Source organism: Capricornis sumatraensis, chromosome 5 (assembly GCF_032405125.1).
Source record: "Capricornis sumatraensis isolate serow.1 chromosome 5, serow.2, whole genome shotgun sequence".
NCBI classification, from domain to species: Eukaryota; Metazoa; Chordata; class Mammalia; order Artiodactyla; family Bovidae; genus Capricornis; species Capricornis sumatraensis.
The window spans coordinates 68677138-68696369 of NC_091073.1; the positions used below are offsets into that span (position 1 = coordinate 68677138).

At 40.8% G+C, this 19232-nt stretch overlaps 1 protein-coding gene across 1 annotated transcript in view; it reads right to left on the reverse strand.

Moving 5' to 3' along the window:
- The window catches only part of FKBP9 (FKBP prolyl isomerase 9), a 44036-nt gene that overhangs the window by 13929 nt on the left and 10875 nt on the right, over positions 1-19232 (reverse strand). Inside the window, exons 2-6 of the mRNA XM_068972597.1 lie at positions 15793-15938; positions 15070-15259; positions 14658-14803; positions 9908-10097; positions 5389-5534 (exon numbers count right to left, since the gene is read on the reverse strand). Coding sequence (XP_068828698.1) covers positions 5389-5534; positions 9908-10097; positions 14658-14803; positions 15070-15259; positions 15793-15938 — 818 coding nt within the window. The remainder of the gene's footprint in view (positions 1-5388; positions 5535-9907; positions 10098-14657; positions 14804-15069; positions 15260-15792; positions 15939-19232) is intronic.

The following is a 19232-nucleotide window of genomic DNA, read 5'->3' on the forward strand; positions in this document are numbered from 1 at the left end:
ATATTCATTGGAAGGACTGATGCTGAAGCTGAAGCTCTAGCACTTTGACTACCTGATGCAAAGAGTCAACCAGGGAACAGACCCTGATGCTGGGAAAGATTGATGGCAAAAGGAGAAGAGGGCAGCAGAGGATGAAATGGTTAGATAGCATCACTGACTCAAGAGACATGAATATGAACAAATTCCAAGAGATACTGAAGGACAGGGAAGCCTGGCGTGCTGCAGTTCATGGGGGTCACAAAGAGTTGGACACGACTGAGCGATTGAACATCTCCATGAAGAGGACCAGGCTGCAGGCCATGGTTGGTGTAGGAGAATGATGAAAAGAAAGCTGCATCTTGAGCAGCTCCATTAACTTCTCTGAAGAAAGCATGCGGATGAAGCCCAGAAAGGGACAAGGACCTGATGGCATTGCTGCTGCTGCTAAGTCGCTTCAGTCGTGTCCGACTCTGTGTGACCCCACAGACGGCAGCCCACCAGGCTCCACCGCCCCTGGGATTCTCCAGGCAAGAACACTGGAGTGGGTTGCCATTTCCTTCTCCAATGCATGAAAGTGAAAAGTGAAAGTGAAGTCGCTCACTGTCTGACTCTTCGAGACCCCATAGACTACAGCCTACCAGGCTTCTCCATCCATGGGATTTTCCAGGCAAGAGTACTGGAGTGGGTTGCCATTGCCTTGCAAATTTAACCTTCCTGTGCCAACTGTATCACTGAACTACATTCAAGATGGCTGTTCTCTTGCTCTCTGTACTGCCTCTGTTTGACCAATTCCTGCTTCACTCACATCACTGTCCAGTTCTCTTAATCACAGTGCTTAATCAGTAACTGCCTACACGGATGGCCTGTGCCAGATGCTGGTTTCCCTAGTAACTGATGATGAGCCAACCTGATGGCAGTTCCCCCTATAAACGGTGGCCCCTTTTCCCCAGGGTTCAGTTCAGTTCAGCTCAGTCGTGTCCGACTCTCTGCGACCCCATGAATCGCAGCACGCCAGGCCTCCCTGTCCATCACCAACTCCCAGAGTTCACTCAGACTCACGTCCATCGAGTCAGTGATGCCACCCAGCCATCTCATCCTCTGTCGTCCCCTTCTCCTCCTGCCCCCAATCCCTCCCAGCATCAGAGTCTTTTCCAATGAGTCAGCTCTTCACATGAGGTGGCCAAAGTACAATTTACCACCCCAAAACATCTCTTTGACATGTGGATTATTTCAAGTTGAGAGCAAGACCCAAAAGACTCAAACAAAAACCCTCCTTTTTATCTCCTACTTAACTGCCTAAAGAATGTAGATAGAGGACCTGTTCGGGGGTCGGGGAGGTGGGGAGCTATCCCCATAGATAACTACAGTATGAATTATGTGTGTAGACAGGGAGGAAACCAGCAGTCTGTTAGTTAAAATTTCTCTCAGGTCCCAATGTCTGTGTGGCACACTTGCTTTCCCTTCTCCAGGTCAGTCACCTTCCTCCCTTTTGAAGTCTGAAAACACTACACCCAACATCCTCTTCTGTCTTTAGCTAAAGGTAATGTTAAGGCGAGGGCTTCAAACATTTTGGTGAGTTACTCAGTTTCCTTAGATTCCTCCTATATATACATGTCCTTAAACTTTGATTTTCTCCTGTTAATCTGTCTCATATCAATTTAATTCTTAGACCAGCCAGAAGAACCTAGAAGCATAGAGGAAATGATTTTCCTCCCCATTACCAGCAAACTTAAAAGCCAGCTTTTCATCATGGCACCAGCCTCCTCTCTGAATAAACCCATAACCAATACAGAGAAGTAGTTGTCAATTTTCTCCCCTAGATAAGCCTCCTCAAGAAGAGACACAGATGACACAAAATAAAGCTGACTGGCACTTTGGGCCAGAAGGAAGCTCAGTGACTTCTTGGAAGCATGGGTTTCCTCTGAGAGCTCTGGGACTTCTGAGTCCTCAGTTCTCCATATATGGGTATCAACAAGTCACAGTCTAATGGAAAGGCATTCTTCCCCTCCGCGTGTGACACAGGCAGCAAGAGACCTGGGTCCAATTCAGCTCCATTCTAATTAGCTATTGTGGCCTCTGGCAAATGATTCAACCTCTTTGGGCCTTGAGTTCATAACTGAGAACTGTTTTGAAGTTTGAACGAGCTCATACATGAGAAGTCTTTGAGACTATGGGTCAAACATTAGCTTCTCTTTTAACTTTTGAAAAAGAGTGCTTAAAAGAAAATGTGCTCAAGAGAGGGGGAGATATATGTATACTAATAGCTGATTCATGCTGTTGTACAGCAGAAACTGACAAACATTATAAAACAATTATCCTCCAATTAAAAAAAAAAAGGTAATGTGGAAGTTGGGGGGCAGAAAACCATTGAGGAAGTGATGCTTCCACAACCCTGCAGTAGAATTTATTCTCCACTTCAGGGTTTGGAACATATCCATGCTCTAAAGTTAGGGCTGAACCCTACAGAACAAAGCAGACAGCAAAAAGGGCCAGAGCCTTTACAGAAGGCCTGCCCCCTCCCCTCCATCAACCCTGTAAGAGAACATAACTGCAACAAAATGAAATGCCGATGAGTTTGAGAACCCATGAAGAGCCCAGCATTTCTTCCTTCCGCAAATATTCCCGACCCTGTGGTATGCGGTAAGGAAGCTCCAGACTTCCTCTATGTCCTGACACCCTTCTCAGGTCAGTCCCTCCATGATTAAAGTTAGGTCCTGTGCAAATCCTGCAGAAGGCTAGAGGCACTCGTTAACCAACAGGTCAGAGACAGATCCTGTGCGAGAGCACCTGGGTGTTACTTGCCAGGGTGCTCCTCCCTCCGTGGCAACACATGATTCAGGATGAAGCAGCCTCATGCCCAGAAAATTTATGAGACTTCAAATGCTTCCCAGAACTTTATATAATTCTTTGCAAAACTATCTCATACTTGAGAGAAAGCCAAAAGGAGAAAAATAATTTAACCAAATGTTTTCCATCAGCATATTCTTCTCAGGGAAAGGAAGAATTAGTTCTAAGGGCATAACAAAACAGGGTACTCTGAAAGTATTTGTTTATTCCTGTATGTATTTGTCTAGAAGTAGATATTTGCATGGGGCTTCCCTGGTGGCTCAGCAGTAAAGAATCTACCTGCAGTGCAGGAGGTGTAGGAGCCATGGGTTCAATCTCTAGGTCGGAAAGATCCCAGAGGAGGGCATAGCAACCCACTCAAGTATTCTTGCCTAGAGAGTCCCACAGACAGAGAAGCCTGGAAGGCTGCAGTCCACAGATTTGCACAGATTTGGACACAATTGAAGTGACTTAGTACAGCACAGACATTTACATAATACAAAAAAATAGAGCATCAAGACACTAGACAAACAGGACAGGAAGTGAGGCCCGTTGAATGATCTTAAGATCGTAAGCTGTGATTTCTTGTGTCTTTATAACAGAAATTTAAGTCAGGGAAAAAAATACTTCTCCATGGTACACCCTAGTTTCCAACCAACCTGGGGCTTCTTAGACCTTTCAAACAAACCCTACTGGGAAAATTCTGAAATCCATATGATAGATCCAGTAGGAGAAGTCAGAAGAGGGTTAACAAAATGAATGTGTCCAGCCAGCCAGGCCAGCCAGCAACAAGAACACAAAAGCAAAATAATACTGCATGAACTATTCCTAAGTTAGCAAAATTTCTGGTCTATTAGAAAAGAAGAAAGGAAATATGGTTTGGAATAGCATGCAACCATTAAAATTCTATGCAACCTGTTGGCATAAAACATTGTTCACAAAAAATGAGGTAAAGAGAAATTACAAAGTTATATGTGTAGATCATCACAATTTTAGTGTAAATGGATATGTATTTCCTTTTACCGATACAGATTCACATACACTCAAGATATAGAAGTATACAACCAGTTTATGGTTGTATTAGTTTCCTAATGCTGCTGTAACAAATTACCACAAACTTGGTGGCTTAAAACAACAGAAATGTATTCTTATAACTCAGGGGTCAAAGTCTAAACTAAAGTTATTGGCAGGGATGTGTTTCTTTTGGAGGTTTCAGGGGAGAATCTGTTTCCCCGTCTTTCAAGCTTCTCAAGGTCATCCTCCTTCCTTGGCTTGTGGCCCCTTCCTCCAGCTTCTCAGTCAGCAGCCTAGCATTTTCTCCTCTCTCTAGTTTCTTATAAAGATCCTAGGAAGTACATTAAGGCCATCTGGATGATCCAGGATCACCTCCTCATCTCAAGACCCTGATCTTAATTATATCTGCAAAGTCTCTTTTACCATGTAAAGCAGCATATTCACATGTTCTGCAGATTAGGACATGGACGTCTTTGTGGCCAGTATTCCATCTACCACATTAATAATGCTTATTCCTGGCTGGTGAGATTATGGGAAATTTTTGTTGTTGATGAGCTCTGTTTTCTTTTTCTAAAGTCAACATATATTATGTGTGATTTTTTTAACAAGTTTGCTCTTTGGGTGACAAATATTCTAAAACTGGATTAATGTGATAACTGTACATCTCAATACATTTACTAAAAGTCATTGAGTTGTATACCTAAAAATAGGTGAATTTTATGGCATATCTCAATAAAGTTGTTAAAAACAAAAACCAAAATATAATGCACAGTATAGCAAATACAGACAACAATATTACAATCATTGCTCATTATCAATTATCCCAGCCCCCCCCCAAAAAAAATGGTAATCATGTACCATGACAGAAGGGCTTCCCAGGTGGCTCAGTGGTAAAGAATCTCCCGGCTAATGCAGGAGACTCAGCTTTGATCCCCGTGTCAGGTTCGATCCCTAGGTCAGGAAGAGCTCCTGGAGTAGGAAATGGCAAGCCATTCCAGTATTCTTGCCTGGGAAATCCCATGGCCAGAGGAACCTGGCAGCCTATTCAGTCCACGGGGTTGCAAAGAGTCGGACACAACTGAGCAACTGAACACACACCACGACAGAGGTACTAATTATCACTACAATGGCAATCACATTACAATATATAAACGTATCAAAATGGCACATACACCTTAAATACACACAATATAGATGCCAAATATACTTCAACGAAAGAAGCGGGAGTTGGCATTTACTTTCAAATAGCTCAACAAAGAGGAAATATAGTTTTACACATACAGAAAAAATAAATACATAGCAAGATGTTAACAACTGATGACTCTAAGTGGAGTTCACTGCAGAGTTCTTTCAACTCTGACGTAGTTTTAAATTTTCCAAAAGGAAAATGGGCAGGGGTAACGAGGAGAAACACCAGAGCACCTCTAGAAACTAGAGTTATATTTGAGCATTCAAGTCTGAGGCTGGACCTTAGCTTCTATGCTTTGGCTCTTGAGAGACCCTATTCCAAGCACTGTGGAAGCAGCAATTAGTGCTGCTCAGCTTACCCTAGAAGCACCCAGAGCTCACCTCTTCCTTCCTCACCATACCCCAGGTGAGGGGGGACCACGATCCTCCGCTTCTCTCCGATGCAGACACCAAGTAAACCTTCATCAATCCCGGGAATCACATAGCCCTGCCCAATGTACGTGTCAAAAGTGCGGTTCCGCGAGTAGCTGGGAAAGAGGAAAAGAGCTTGGTCACAAGGGACGCCGCAGCTGCTGTGGAACAGGTACCTAAAGCAGCCAGAGTGCGGAGGCCTCCAGACCAGAGGTGAGGTGCACCCTAGAGCCGGAAGACAAGCCAGGAAACATGCTCCCCTGAAATGGTGAACAAGGGTCCACACACGGCGTGGGAGCTGCTTCCAGCAGAAACGCTCACAGAAGGAAGCCCTCCAGCACTTGGCTTTAGTCAGGTTATGAATTGGATGCAGCTTACTAGAAGCAACCATGCAGGAATGTAACCAATGGAAACAGGACTGTACTCTTGGGGACCATGTGTAGTCAGTGAAAAAAGCATCAAGAGGTCCTTAACAGAAACTAAGAATTTCTCTGTTAGTTCTTACACTTGATCTTAGCCAAAAGGCCGAGAAGCGATCTCTGTTAGTTCTTATAAACAGTTTTAATTAGAAGTTTTAAAGTCTTCTATTACTGTAATATAAAGTTTCAAAGGAAAACCAAAGAAGGGAAAAAAATTAAAAAGAAATTAAGAATTTCTCTAAAGAGGAGAACACCTGTTTATGTGAGACATGAATATTTGGTCTGCCAGGAAAGTAGTATACGTACTGAGAGCGGTTTAACTCTCCAATCTCCACCAGGACCTGGATGAACCTGCCCTGCTATAACTGCTGCTCATCAAGCCACCTCCTGGTGAGTACTTGCCTTTCTCAATGTCTCTGGCAGGAGACCCAAGCATTCCGCTCAGTGGAGAGATCCAACCTCTCTGGTTCTGATTACACTATGAGTTTGGAGAGAATAGGGATAAATTTCCCAAAGCCTGATGATTCCAGAATAAAATAATAAAACTTCATATGTCAGGTCTGCTACCAAACTGAACTGCAATGATCTGTGCCCATTACCCACCCTTACATGGCGCAGATGTGGCGAAAAGCTTGTCCTGAAAGAGCCAGTTCATTCTCAGTATCACTTCATCAAACACAGTCCAAGGATGATGGCCTCAGAGAGAATGGCCAGCAGTGGGGCCAGGGAGAGGAAAAGGCAGAGCTGTGAGGGGCTCTTCCTTCTCAACACCCCTCAGGGACCACAGAGCCACAGGGCATGAAGAAATGACGGTATCAAGTGACTCTCCTCAGCCAGGAAGCAGATTCTCTACATAATTATCTGTATTTCATCGTATATGAATGGAAGACCTATTAAATCATCACACTAGTTCCCTGTGAAAAGGGGAACTAGGAGGTTGATGGTCAAGGAGAGGGGAAAATTCTTCACTATTTATCCTTTTATACCTCTAGAATTTTACATCATGTCAATGTATCACTTAATAGGAAAAAAATGATGTTTAAAGAGAAAAAGAATATTCTCTATCATACAAATTAAAAAGTTACAGTAGCTAAAGGTATGATAGTGGCCCAGGAATAATAACTAGATCACTGGAAAGGGATAAAAATTCTAGAGCAAGACTCAAAGTGTATATAAGAATTTAGTACATAATAAATGTCAGATTTTAGATGAGTGAGGAAAAGACAGTTATTCAATAGTGTTGGGAAAACTAGCTAACCATCTGGAAAAAAAAACATTTAGATCCTTATGGTCATACTGAACACCACAATAAATTCCAGATGGATTAAAGATTTAAACATGAAAGAGTTTACAAGCATGGAGAGAGTCTGTGGAAGGTTTTTAATATTTGCCTCAAGTGGTGAAAATGGAAGGGGTTGATGTGAAATTATTACATTTTACTAAATATATTTGTATTGTTTCACTTATACAATAAGAACATAATAGTTTCTCAAATAAAAATTCTAATAGAGAATATTTTAAAGGAATAAAAAAAAAAAACAATTAGAAGGGCATGAGAAAAATACAGGTAAATATTTATATACCCTAGGCGAGGGGAGAGACTTTGAGCAAGTTATCCAAAACAGAATATATATATTTGTAAGAATTTACATAAGAATAAAGGAAGCCATAAAGTGGATGTGGAATGCATTTAACAACATAAAAGGTTATATTTAAAACAGATCAAAAATCACAATAACCAAAATTAAAATCCAAATAAATAAACAATATGCCTTCAACAATATGCAACCATAAAAGAGTTAATATCTTTAATGTATCAAGATCTAAATTAATAAGAAAAGGACAAATACGAATATCCTCAATATAAAAACAGGCAAAAGATACAATCAGGTAAATCACAAAAGAAAATATCCAAATAGTCAATAAACATTTGAAAGAATTTCAACCTTAATAGCAATCAAAGAAATTCAGATTAAAATTATAAAATTCTATTTTTCTCCTATAAATTAGCAAAGATAATTTATAAATGATACCTAATGTTGCTGAGTTTGCAGGGAATGGGGTATTCTTAGTGATGTAAAACCTTTCTTAAGGATAGCTTGGTAGTTATATCAAAAGCTGTAAAAATACACATAACCTTAGATCTAGAGACTCTTCTAGACATTTATCCTAAGGAAACAATTATATTATTTAAGATTTTACTACAAAAGTAAGTACTGCAGCTTTACTTAGAACATCAAAAGGTAGAAAACAATGAGGATTGATTAGTAAATTAAGGCAAATCTTTACAATGGAATATCACTTAGCTCTTAGGATAAGTTAGATCCCAGTATACTAAAATGGAAATCTGTTTGAAACCTAAGAAAACTGTGGTTCCATTAATAAGGGAAGAAATCTGGTATCTACTAGAAAAATGGCCTTTCAACTAGAAATATAATTCCAGGGAATAAAAGACAGAACCAAGCTCATATGTGACTAATCACACACATGTGCACACACACTCACATACACACACACTGAATTTTTTTTTTATAGAAAAAGAATAAAAACAACTCAATGTCATCAATGGGGAATGGTTAAATAAATATGGTATGTTCACCCAATTCGCTACACAGACAAAAAAATGAGTTTTCTCGATGCATTAATATGGAAAAAGTCCCAAAGTGAAAAAAGGCAAGGGGCAGAATAGTGCATATAGTATATAGCATTATGTTACATATGGATATATAATACATATATAATACATTATATATGTATGCATATAGTATTCTATATGCTATATTCTATAAAGGGAGAAGATATTAATAATATAACAATTGTATGTGATTATATCTGCATTAGAAAAAAATCCACACATTTGAAGAATAAGAAAAGAAACTTATTAATAAAAGTGGTTAACTCTAAGTGGCTTGTGGAGAGGGGGATGTAAGGTTGACAGGGATGATTAATACAACATATCTTAATGCATGTGAAAGTGAAGTCGCTCAGTCGTGTCCAACTCTTTGCGACCCCATGGACTGTAGTCTATCAGGCTTCTCCGTCCATGGGATTTTCCAGGCAAGAGTGCTGGAGTGGATCACCATTTCCTTCTCCAGGGGATCGTCCAGACCCAGGAATCGAACCCGGGTCTCCCGCATTGCAGGCAGACGCTTTACCGTCTAAGCCACCAGGGAAGCCCATCTTAATGCATATTTTGTTTTAATTTTGAACAATGTAACTATTGCCTTTTTCCAAAAAATCAAATGAAAAACTTAAAAGAAGGGATCCTAGGAGCAGGAAAAATGAATTATGCAAATAAAATTATACCATATAAAAATTCTTCTGTAATGTTTCTGGATGACTAATTAAACAGGAAGTCTCTTACCTCAGAGAGACAAGAAGACTGCTGTCACTACTTGTTTGCTCTATAGGAAGCTAAAGGAATGTTTTCCAAACAACACAAAACAAATGCCTGTTTCCTGATCAAGACTGCAAGCTAAGCCTGATAAACAATACAAAACTGAGTAATGACAAGCTCAGTAATTAGCCTCCTAATTAGTATCAGGATGGGAGGAACATAATGCAGCCAAACAGTTCCTGCAGCAGATAAGTCATCAAAGTTTGCAAAGCGCTTCCACCCACCTTCTCTCTTTAACCATCTCTTTGAGAAAGGAGCTAACAACAGGCAAAAAACTGAAGCTCAGAGAGGTTAAATGCCTTAGTGTGCCACATACAGGGCCCGGAATTCAGGTCTCCTGATACTAGGTCTGTTCTCTTCCCATCCTACGGCCTGGACTTCCCTTCCAGTCACTTCCCATCTCAGACTCCAGAGCTGGGTTTGTACTTGGATAGTTGAGCACAGTCTACAGGGGTGGTGGGAGTCTTAGCATGAGCCCTCCTGCTTTCCTGCAGACCCATCTCCTACAGAGCCCAGGGAGACTGTTCTAACAGCCTCTGAAGGAATTCATCTACATTGAAGATGAAAATACTAACTCCAGATCAGCACTGACAAGTGTACAGACCATGGTCCCGCCAGCTGTAAACTGTAGTTAATAGATGTTCTGGTCAGTGAAGGACCCTTGTTTGCTCACCTGGAATCAAAGAATGTGCCGTCCAGGAGCGTGCCATTGTAATGATACCTGAGAAAGTCCCCGCTTTGACTTCGCCGCTCACAGTTTTCAGGCACTACTTTATTCTCAATGGAAATGCCATCCTTAGGGTTATGGAGGTCCAATAACGCAACATCAAACACCAGAGATGCCTGACCAGGAATGTCTTTCCCTAGAGTGGAGTGAAGTAAGATGATGAAATCAGGACACAGGATTTAGGAAGTACTGTAACTACAATCCAACACCCACAGCATTGGTGTTACACATTCCTTGGAGTTTTCAAGCCAAGGAAATAAATGTTCTTGCATGTCTTGGGTGGTTCCCCATGGAACATTCTGTCTCACTATGGAGTCCAATCATGGGCTGACAGGTATAATTTGAAGCCTGGCTTCCTCAGAAACAGGAGCAAACCAATATTAATGACATGGAGACCACTGTGACCACATTTTCTACGTTTGTGCTTGCAAATCAAGGCCTTGTGTGGGTGGTTATGCACCCACAGGCAAACCCAAAAACGTACCTCTGTGGGCTTCTATTTGTGTACAGATGCAAATCGCAGACATTCCAAAGCTTGGATATGGTTCTGGAGAATACTACATAGACTTGTTCTTCGGAACTCATAGTCAGTTTTCAAAAAATGCATTTTATTGAAGTATAGTTGTTTTATAACGTGGTAAGTTTTGCTGTATAGCAAAGTGACTCAGTCATATATATATATATATACTTTTTCCTATTCTTTTCCATTATGGTTTACTACAGGACATTGATTGTAGTTCCCTGTTCTATACAGTAGATGCATGTTGCCCCTTCATTTCATACACAATAGTTTCCATCTGCTAATTCCAAACTCCACATCCATTCCTTTCCCACTGCCCTCCCCCTTGGCAACCACAAGTCTGTTCTCTGTCTGGGAACTCGCAACTAATTTTTTAGAGACAAAAATTCACTCCTTTAATGCATCCAAAACAACATATAAACAAAACTAAAGTTAGCTAAGAGGGGGGAAAAAATGCCACCCACAATCCAAAATAGAAATAGTCCTCAAATCATGTCTATCTCATTTCAGGGTGGTACTGCTTCTCTTGGATATTTCTGACAGTGAGGATTTATTGAATATGTGCAACGAGGTAATCCATATGAAGAAATTATTGGGCACTAACTCTTCTTGCAGAGGTCAACATCCACCAATACCTAACTCTAAACTCAGGACTCTGGGATAAAAGGAAGTTAGTTACATGACAAACCACTTGCGTCAACACTCTTACTTGCCATTTGTTATGCCATAAAAGGAGAAGGCCTGGGCAAGTGAACCACTGGGCATCCCAAGCCTGTGCTCCTTCAGCTGTCTCTGTTGCAGAACCATGGCCCCATCTCCTTTCCTAGTCTGCTGAAAGTGGGCTGCCAATTTGGCCTCTGGAATGCCAAGTGTGATCAATCCCTCAGTTGCAGGTGTGGATATGGGAGGGTGTGTGTAGAATGTTAATCTTTTGTACTTTTCTCTATCTTTTAATTTAATAGAAAATAGAACCCCTTAAAGTTTCACTTAACCCTGAAAGTGAAGTAAAAATGTTTGTCATTCAGTCATGTTTGACTCTTTGTGACCCCATGGACTGTAGCCTGCCAGGCTCCTCTGTCCATGGAATTTTCCAGGCAAGAATACTGGAGTGGGTTGCCATCTCCTTCTCCAGGGTATTTTCCTACCCAGGGATCAAACCCACATTGCAGGCAGATTCTTTACCATCTGAGCCACCAGGGAAGCCCTAGTGTTTAAATTTTTCTAGCATTATTAGGTACTACCTGAATGTTTGCTTTTTATAACAACTTTTAGTTCAGTTCAGTCGCTCAATCGTGTCCGACTCTGCAACCCCGTGAACTGCAGCAGGCCAGGTCTCCCTGTTCACCATCAACTCCTGGAGTTTACTCAAACTCATGTCCATTGAGTTGGTAATGCCATCCAACCATCTCATCTTCTGTCATCCCCTTCTCCTCCAGCCTTCAGTCTTATCCAGCATCAGGGCTTTTTCCAACAAGTCAGTTCTTCAAATCAGGTGGCCAAAGTATTGGAGTTTCAGCTTCAGTATCACTCTTTCCAATGAATATTCAGGACTGATTTCCTTTAGGATATACTGGTTGGATCTCCTTGAAGTCCAAGGGATTCTCAAGAGTCTTCTCCCAACACCACAGTTCAAAAGCATCGATTCTTTGGCACTCAGCTTTCTTTATAGTCCAGCTCTCACATCCTTACATGACTACTAGAAAACCATAGCTTTGACAAGATGGATCTTTGTTGGTAAAGTAATGTCTCTGCTTTTTAATATGCTGTCTAGGTCAGACACGATTGAAGTGACCTAGCAGCAGCTAGGTTGATCATAACTTTTCTTCCAAGGAGCAAGTGGAAGTCACCATGGCTGCAGTCACCATCTGCAGTGATTTTGGAGCCCCAAAAATAAAGTTGGTCACTGTTTCCATTGTTTCCCCATCTATTTGCCATGAAGTGATGGGACCAGATGCCATGATCTTTGTTTTCTGAATGTTGAGCTTTAAGCCAACTTTTTCATTCTCCTCTTTCACTATCATCAAGAGGCTCTTTAATTCTTCTTCACTTTCTGCCATACGGGTGGTGTCATCTGCATATCTGAGGTTATTGATATTTCTCCTGGCAATCTTGATTCCAGCTTGTGCTTCATCCATTCCAGCATTTCTCATGATGTACTCTGCATATAAGTTAAGTAAGCAGGGTGACAATATACAACCTTGACATATTCCTTTCCCAGTTTGGAACCAGTCTGTTGTTCCATGTCCATTTCTAACTGTTGCTTCCTGACCCCAATCAGATTTCTCAGGAAACAGGTCAGGTAGTCTGGTATTCCCATCTCTTTCAGAATTTTCCACAGTTTGTTGTGATCCACACAGTCAAAGGCTTTGGCATAGTCAATAAAACAGAAGTAGATGTTTTTCTGGAACTGTCTTGCTTTTTCGATGATCCAGCAAATGTTGGCAGTTTGATCTCTGGTGCCTCTGCCTTTTTTAAATCCAGCTTGAACACGGGAAGTTCATGGTTCGTGTACTGTTGAAGCCTGGCTTGGAGAGTTTTGAGCATTACTTTGCTAGCATGAGAGATGAGTGCAATTGTGCAGTAGTTTGAGCATTCTTTGGCACTGCCTTTCTTTGGGATTGGAATGAAAACTGACCTTTACAACTTTATTGAGATTTAATTCCCATACAATTCACCTACTTAAATTTATGCCTGGATAGCTAAGCAGAATGTCAAAGTATAAAGCATTTTAAAATAACTATTTTAAATAAACTTTATTTTTAATATTTAAATTAGCAATTATTTGTTTAAAATAAATGAATAACATTCCTCACATCAAGCTAGGCATCTCGTTTTATCTGGTACATCATATGCATGTGGATGAAGACAAAAGGATTTGAGAGTCAAGGGGAACGAACTTCTACTAGCCAAGGATGACACAATTTGAGTATCAATAAGATAATAACATATCTTGAGGAGGGGAGAATTAAGATATATTTACAGTAGCTGTTTCCAAGCTGCTTTATTTTTCTTTTAGAAGATTTTTAAAGAAACTTCCTGTAGATCCTAAGTGCCAAAAGTAGAAGTCCACAGGAGAGAAGGCTCCCCTCTCCTGCTCTGTATACAGACCTAGAGCCAGGAAACACAGCTTGGAAAACATTATATTAGGGGGTTATTAGAAGTTGGGTACCACTATCAGTAACCTTCTTAAATAGCATCACATTTTCGTTTCTTTCTTTCTTTTTTTTTTTTTTTCCTGGCCACACTGCTCAGAGGCTTGTGGAATCTTAGTTCCCTGATGAGGGATGGAACCTATGCCCTCCTCCAGTGGAGGCTTGAAGCCCTAACCACTGGAATGCCTCCAGGAATGCCTCATTTCTATTCTTAACTACATATATCAGCTTGTTTAAATGCCTGAAGGTCTCATTGTTGTGTCAGCTTGTCAGTGTGATTAAATGTGCCTGAAATTCAAACATGAGTAACTAACTTCTATCTATCAGTTAGTAAATAGTTTACCACTTGCCTCCATAGTGAAACTACAAACTGGACACAAATTCAAATTAATGTATCCTCTAAAATTATATCAGTACTTTGCATTTTATTCACATGGAGCTAATGCCACAGGTAAAACCCATTAAGGAGGTACAAATCAGTGGGAAAAAAATGACAATTTTGGCAACATAAACTGAATTTCTACCTTGATGGCTACAACCTTTAGACTGTTTAATTCAAATCTCATTTCACAGAAGGGAAAACATAGGTTGGAGAGGTTGGTGCCTAAGGTTACAGCTTCTGAGGCAATGACAGATGGCTTACTTAAAAACAAAAATGACCATGAATAGATGGAGATTTCTGCATCTTAACCATCAGTCAGCAGATGATGACCTAGACTAGCACTGTCCACCAGAACTTCCTGCAGTGATTGGAGTGCTCCGCATCTGCCTGTCCTGTACAGTAGCTCTCAGCAACAAGTAGCTTTTAAGTACCTGAACTGTGGCAGTGTGACCAAGGTACAGAATTTAAATTTTTATTTAACTTAATTTAAATGTAAATAGCTAAATATAGCTGGTGGCTACCCTATTGGACACTGCAAGTCTAGACCAAAACTTCTGGTGGGTTTCACACAGTAAGTTAAACCAACCACTGCAAAAGAAATAAAGACAGATGAGAGTAGCTTGAAGAATGGGAAGGACTTACCGTCTCCATCTTCTCCATAGGCCAAGAAAGGAGGAATGGTGATGATGCGTTTTTCTCCCACACACATCCCCAACAGCCCTTTATCCATTCCAGGAATCAGCCAGCCAATTCCCACATAGGTGTCATATGTTTTCATGCGATTGTGACTGAAAACCAATGAGAAAAGGGAGAAGTTCCATACCACGAGGGCACCTCTAACTCATCCTTCAAAAGATTTTTGTTACCTCAAACTCTGCTGACCAATGGATTCATACCCATCCCTGGAGAAAAGGCAGGTATGCACCTTTGTTCCCAATCACAGAGCAGCTGGGAACACGTCCCTTTCCTGGTTTTACCAAGGCCATAAAAAGTGGATGCGACAGAAGGAACTAAGGGGCATTTCAGTGGTACTAGTACAAATGGCAGGACTTACCTCGAATCAAACAGTGTCCCATCCAAGAACGTTCCGTTGTAGTGGTATCTTACAAAATCAGACACCTGGATGGTCCGAGGGCAACTGGGAGGCTTGAAATAAGTGTGAATCTGAACCTGATCTTCCGAATTCCAAATATCCATCAGAAGTACATCAAAATGAAGCACTGAATCTGGGGGGATCACACCAGCTATAAAATAAAGAGAGCTCACACTGAGAAGCTGCGGCCTTTCAAAGAAACACCAAGGATGCTGCCAAGGTGAATGGAAGCCAGAAGGGCTCAAGAGGTCACATACAATTCCAAAATGAGTGACGTTCCCTCCAAATGTAAAAAAAAAAGAATTTTTTTTGGCCACACCCTGCAGCTTGCAGGATCTCAGTCCCCCAACCAGGGATTTAACCCGGACCACAGCAGTCAAAGTCCATTATTCTAACCACTAGGCCAGCAGAGAACTCCCTCCCAGTGAAACTTAAAGAAAAGAGGAAAAACAAAAATTTCCTCTCAACAAGAATAACATTCAGTATACCTGTGTTAATAACACTTCTTTCATACCTAGAATAAATAAACTGCAGATGAAATTTCAGCCGTGTGTGAGTGTTTACTGCTTCTCATTTTCCGCTCCCTGAAGCTTCCAAAGACTCTCTATTCTGCCTGACTGAAGAGCCAGAAAACGTTCTGGTTGTTTCAGCAAATGTTTTCACAAGTACAGAACAAACACTTACAAACGCCGTCACTTCCATAGGCCAGCTTTGGAGAGATCTTCACAAACCGCCTCTCATTTACACACATCCCAACCAGAGCTTGATCCATCCCTGCTATCAGCTGTCCTTTTCCCACGAACACGTTGAAAGTGGAGTCTCTGTCGTAGCTGGAGACCCAAAGGGGAAGGAGAGAGAAGAGTATAAATAAGCCAACCTGAGTGAAGCCGACTTGTAAAAAAGTACCCATGGACACAGTGAGGTCCCTGCCAAGCAACAAACCCACAGATCTATGACTGATGCAGGCAACGTCTTCACTGGACAGTACTTGCAGGGTTGGGATTTTTAAATTACCTTGAATATTGCCAGCAAATCTAGTCAGTTAAGCATCGGCATAACTCTCTCTAGAAAAAAAAAATAGAGAGTAGGAAATGGCAACCCACTCCAGTATTGTTGCCTGAAAAATTACACGGATGGAGGAGCCTGATGAACTACAATCCAGGGGGGTCACAAAAGAGTTGGACATGACTTAGTGATTGAACTTGCACACACACAATGTATATCATTTTTACTGCTGTGTAAAGCAAATAAAGATCGTTCTCAAAATATTATGGCTTAACTAATATATATGTCAAGTTTGTGGCAAAATAGCTTACCAATTCTTCCATTAAAAAAAGAATCGCTTACTCCATTTCTATGCAATTGGTACCTAAGAGCAACATCACAGATACTAATGTGCAAATTAATACTACTTTCTAATTTATTTTTTACTGAAGCAGAGTTGAATTACAGTGCTGTGTTAATTCCTTCTGTGCAGCAAAGTGACTTAGTTACACACACGTGTGCACGCTCAGTCGCTCAGTCATGTCCGACTCTTTGCGACCCCATGGACCCTGTCAGGCTCCTGGAATTTTGCCTCTGGAATTTTGCAGGCAAGAAAACTGGAGCAGGTTGCCATTTCCTACTCCAGAGGATCTTCCCAACCGAGGGATCGAATCCACATCTTCTGTGTCTCCTGCACTGGCAGGCAGATTCTTTACCACTGAGCCACCTGGGAAGCCCACATATATGTATATATGTATGTGGACATATATTCTTTTTCATATTTCTTTTCCATTATGGTTTATCACAGGATGCTGAATCTAGTTCCCCGTACTATACAGTAGGACCTTGTTGTTTATCCATCCTATATATACACCAGTTTACATCTGCTAATTCCAAACTCCCACTCCTACCCTGTCCCACCCACTTCCCCTTAGCAACCACCAGTCTATTTTCTAGGTCCCTGATTTTGTTTCTGTTACTAATTTGCCTTTCTTTTCTTTTAAGTCACTAAATTAAACAAAGATGCAGTGTGGTGTAGCGTGAAGGGCACTTGAACTCTCTCAATCTGTTTCTTCCACTGCAAAATGTGAGTGACAATAATAGCCATCACAAGATCCATATAAGAATGTGAAAAGGGCTCTGAAAACCTCAGGATTATGCCAGTACTACTATACATAATTATTGCAGGTGATTGAAAGTCTGAGGTAATCTTTAAATCACTAATAAATGTGTTTTAAAGGCTAACTGGTGATGACCTGAAGCAGGAAAATAAATAATGGAATCGTGGCTACACTCCAAGTTCTCATCCTCTTCAATGCCAAACTTAGCAGCAACAAGGGGGTGCCAATTAGGAGACTTTACTTAGGGGCTTCGGGGAATATAAAAAATTCCAAGGCATGAATTCTGCCTACAAGTACCTTATAAACTGGCAGAGACACCCACAGGGTTTTAGATACTGTGTTTAAGAAAATAACTACAGAGCTTGGTTTATAATAACGAAATGCTGGAAATAACTTAGAAGTCCAAGAGTACGGCACTGGTTGGATATAAGACTAAGACATATAGTAAATTCTCTATGGTCATTTAAAAATAAAATATTTCTGCTATAATTATGTAATGTATAGCATTACAATACATAACTACAGTTAATAAAATACTGTACAGTGAATATAGTTAATGGTGACTATAGCTAATGATACTGTATTGCATTATTCAAAGTTGCTAAGAAAGTAAAATCCTAAAAGTTATCATAAGAAAAAAAATTTTATAACTATGCATGGTGATGGATGTTAACTACACTTAGTGTGGTGATCATTTTGCAATATATACCAACATAAAATCCTTATGTTGTTTACCTAAAACTAATACAATGCTACATGTTAATTATACATCAATGAAAAATTTTTAAGATTTTATTCATTGGCACAGAAGGACATACATGTGAAGAGAAAAGAGCAGGTTACAAAGCCACATAGAAAATAATCTCATTTTGAATTTACATATATAGATGCATATGAAAAATCTACAAGGTAAAACATGAAAATATCATCTATAGTAATCCATGAGTACGAGATTTCAAGTGGCTTAATGGATCTTCTCTTTAATTCTCTCAATTTCAAAATGATCATGGAATACAGTCAGCCCTCTGTATCTTCAATTTTCACTTCATGGATTCAACCAACTAGAAATTGAAAAAAATTTTTTTTTCATTTCTGAAAGTTCCAAAAAGCAAACACTTGAATTTGTTGAACACTGGCAACCATTTACATAGCATTTACATTGTATTAGGTATTAGAAGATGGAGAAGGCAATGGCAACCCACTCCAGTACTCTTGCCTGGAAAATCCCATGGCCAGAGGAGCCTGGTAGGCTACAGTCCATGGGGTCGCTAAGAGTCGGACACGACTGAGCGACTTCACTTTCACTTTTCACTTTCATGCATTAGAGAAGGAAATGGCAACCCACTCCAGTGTTCTTGCCTGGAGAATCCCAGGGATGGGGGAGCCTGATGGGCTGCCATCTATGGGGTCACACAGAGTCGGACATGACTGAAGCGACTTAGCAGCAGCAGCAGGTATTAGAAGTAATCTAGAAATGATTTAAAGTATACAGGAGGACGTGCCTTGGTTACATGCAAATATTACACCATTTTATATAAGGAACTTGAGCATCTGAGGCTTTTGGTATCCAAAGGGGTCCTGGAACCTGACCCCTGCGGATACCGAGGGACAACCGTGCTTGTAGAGTAAATCTTAAGAGCTGTTGGAATTTCCCTCATTAGGACAGGCTGCCCTTCTTTGGTAAATTACTTCTCCATTTTTCTCATTTTCCCAATGATCAGCTTGGGAGAGCAGCATGGTCCACCTCACCACCCATCAGAGCAGCTTTGTCAGATCTGTCCCCTCCTTCCCTTTCTGCTCCTGGCTTTATAGTCCATTTCACCGCCTTCTTTTCTCCAAGGCCAGTGAACAGAAAGCGAATGTCCAAGTTCTGGCTAACAAGCCAGAGGACAAAAGCGCATGATCAGCTTTGTGCCCAAGTGACTCTACATTTCCACCCTCTATCTCCAGGGGAAACAAACAACCACCCTCGGAATGCCAGCTCTCCAAGTTCACTTGGCTGGGATCTTGCCACACCCT